The sequence below is a fragment of the Galeopterus variegatus genome, unplaced genomic scaffold (assembly GCF_000696425.1).
Source record: "Galeopterus variegatus unplaced genomic scaffold, G_variegatus-3.0.2 Scaffold1858, whole genome shotgun sequence".
In the NCBI taxonomy this organism is placed as follows: Eukaryota; Metazoa; Chordata; class Mammalia; order Dermoptera; family Cynocephalidae; genus Galeopterus; species Galeopterus variegatus.
In genome coordinates, this window is record NW_007727969.1 from 70,832 (window position 1) to 73,986 (window position 3,155).

The window sequence follows — 3,155 nt, forward strand, 5'->3', positions numbered from 1 at the left end:
ACACCAGTACAGGGGTGGTGGGCAGGGGGTGGTTGAGCCAAACAGTTCATAAGACTGTGGGCAAAAACTAGATGTCAGTTCCTATTTTATTTACACCTTATAAATTTTCTAGTTTTGTGAGAATTTCATAATGTATCAATGCCCACATTTCAAGACGTATCTTCAACTTTATTTTATTGATTAGGACAAATGGGATCAAAAAATGTTTGGAGTCCACAATTCCGAAGACTGTTCATTATGCTCTGTGATATGCTCATTCCCAAGCAGAGTGCAGGGTGGATAAGGATCTTCTCTTTCTGCTCCCAAGACAGCCTTCCTCTTGCCTGCCTCACACTGCCCCAGGACCTTGGATGGGGTCAGAGGAAGGACCAGCTGTGAAAGGAACCTCTGGTTGGGATGATTCCTGTAGGAGTTTCTGCAGCAGATTAAATGCCCTGACATCACCTTTTGACCAGTTGTAATTTGGGGTATTATGAGTTGAATTGTGTCTCCCAAAAAAAGATATGTTGAAGTCTTAACCCCTAGTACCTATAAATGTTACCTTACTTGGAAATAGGGTCATTATAGATATAATCAATTTAAGATGAAGTGATTCTTCTTGCTATACTCTCAAAACACAGATCCTTAAAGTTTGAATAAAAAAAGAAACCCATAGACAAAGAGGTTAGTGAGCAGGTTATGGTTTTCTGTGATGGATATGATTTAGGAAAGCAGAGGGAGGCATTTGATGGGGCAGTTGCCTATTCACTGACCTCACTGGGGCTCACTGCCGCTTTGCAAACTTTCCGAAATAAAAACTCAGTGTGTTTCCTTTTACCAACATTATCTGTCACTCCAACAGGTTCACCAGCATCACAGGAGGTGCAGATGAACCATCCGGGGTGAGCAGCTGATTCCAGTGTGCTCAGGGAGCCCACCTTACACCTATAAAAGATGAAGTGCTGGAGTGCTGGCTCTTTCTGGACAGTCAGGTGGGTAAGTTTCTTCTTCTACAAGGTAAACAGAGATTGATTAGATAGCGCAGGCTTTGAGAGGGAGAAAAACCCAGCACATGTGCTCTGCTCCAGGGAAGTTGGGGTGTCAGTCTTGATACAGGTCCTTTGCATAGGAGTGGAGGAAAAGATGGAAGGCAGGGTGGTCCTTGGGGAAGTTGGGGTGTCAGTCTTGATACAGGTATTCTAAGAGGTGATAAGTAATCATGCCTTCTCTTCCATGCACCTCTTTTCCCCAGAATTAAAAATAAATTGAGAGAGAAATGCAGGAGTCAGATGGACACCAAAATATCAGCTCTATAGTTTTAACTTAGATTAGAGAATACAGCTTAGATCTGCAGCCAGACTTAGGCTTCCTAAGAGTCCTCCCCTCAAGTGAAAGGATAACCCATCTAAGACTAAGTTTGCAGAGCAGACACACCGCCTTCCAACTGCTGCCTCACAGCCTCCAACCCTTCAGTGGCACACAGGATCCCAACCCAGGTGCCCTGTGGGCCACACAGAGGGCCAGAGCAGGAGAGCACAGCACGCCCAGGGCAGGTGATCCTGGAGAGGAGGGAGGGCTGCTTGCACCTGCTTGGCTCCTCCTCCTGTCTCCCCATCATGCAGAGTCCCTCCTCCTTCCCCAGAAGGGGCACAAAGCCAGAGGAGGGTAGGAAACTTTTGTCTGGTGCTTCCAGAACAGTGGATGCTCCTGTTATACTGGCCAAAGTAAGAATTTGCAGGGAGAGCGAGAGGCACTGAGGACCCTGGTCTTCCGCATATGGGTGGCTGAAGTCACAGGAAATTGGGCTGGAATGCTTACCTTCAGCTGAAGGGATGGTTGACTTTGTCCTTTTTCCTTGTTACAGCAGAGACATAACTCTCCTTTAGAAACTGCCAGGTGAATTGGACTTCCTTTCTCCTGGTGGGCTGAGCGCACGTGCAAGGCTATTATAAAGAAGGTCTCTGTAAAAGGACCATCAGAGAATGGGTCAGTTCTCAGAGCAAGGAAAATCTCTCCTGTCTGCTGGGCTTTCAGGCTGACTCTGTGGTCAAAATCCTCCTCCCCTTCCGTCATGCTGGTACGAGCCTCTCTTCTTCCACAGTCTGCACATCTGGCTCCTCTTTCAGCCCTTCCAGAAAGACTCCCCTCAGATATGGTCATTGTCACAGATCCTCGTATGTTCCTAAGGGTCCCTGGGGCTTCTCCCCACTGCCACCATTTGCTAGAGCTGGGGGTGTGGTCTAGCAGAGAGCCGAGCCCACTTGGAGGGATGCCTTACCCTGACTGGGAGGGGACAGAAAACACAGCCAAGGAGAGAGTCACCTGGGAGTATATATCTTTTATCTGGAACTGCCCTGAGGATCTCGCCATCCAGAACCAACACTTTGTTGTCCCGATCACGAATGCTGAACTTCTCTGGCTCCTTGATGTTCACTTTTGGACCTAGATCAATATAACCAGATGTCAACACTTCACATTGAGAATGAAAGACTCAGCCCTTTGCACCCCACTTCTGAAGGGCCCGGCCCCAGCTCTCCACCCTGCCTGTGGGATGGGACCTCACAGCTGCTGAATATTTCTTCCACTCCAGACTATCTGCCTTGCAGGGAAAAGCAATTTAGCTGTGTCTGTAAGCACGTGGGTTCCAGATTTTGACAAATTGATTCAAATCCAAGCTCTGTCACTGCTGCTTTAGGACCTAGGACCAGTTACTGAATCTCTTTGAACCTTAAAGTCATCATCTGTGAAATGAGGATAATAACAGCAGCTACCTGAGAGGAGAGTTGTGAGGATTAAAATGCTTACTTGAAAGAGTTGCACTTCTCCCCAGCTAAGAAAGTGTCTGAGAAAGAAGTCAGTATGTATTAATCATTGTCCTTCTTAACCCTCTTTCCTGCACCCTGTGACTGAGGGCATCATGCCACCAGCAGTGCGTGGGAAGGGGGAGGTCCCTGCACTAGCTGGTCCAAGGGAGGAACAGCGGAAAGGGCGGGGTGGGGAACAGAGGCAGGAAGCACCAGGAGCCCAGTGTGGTGCAAGACTGAGCTGGCTCTGCAGAGGTGCTTTCGAAAAGCCACAGCCCTGGGAACCTCTTCGAGCAGGCAGGACCAGCCTTAACAGGAGCCAGGGCATTCCTCACACCGTGGGCTCTTAAACTCATGCCAACCAGTCCTGCC

General features: G+C 48.4%; 1 protein-coding gene across 1 annotated transcript in view; it reads right to left on the reverse strand.

Moving 5' to 3' along the window:
• Positions 1–740: 740 nt before the first annotated feature.
• Positions 741–3,155, reverse strand: part of IL37 (interleukin 37) — a 6,814-nt gene continuing 4,399 nt past the window's right edge. The window contains exons 3-5 of the mRNA XM_008579329.1: positions 2,302–2,421; positions 1,798–1,940; positions 741–989 (exon numbers count right to left, since the gene is read on the reverse strand). Coding sequence (XP_008577551.1) covers positions 741–989; positions 1,798–1,940; positions 2,302–2,421 — 512 coding nt within the window. The remainder of the gene's footprint in view (positions 990–1,797; positions 1,941–2,301; positions 2,422–3,155) is intronic.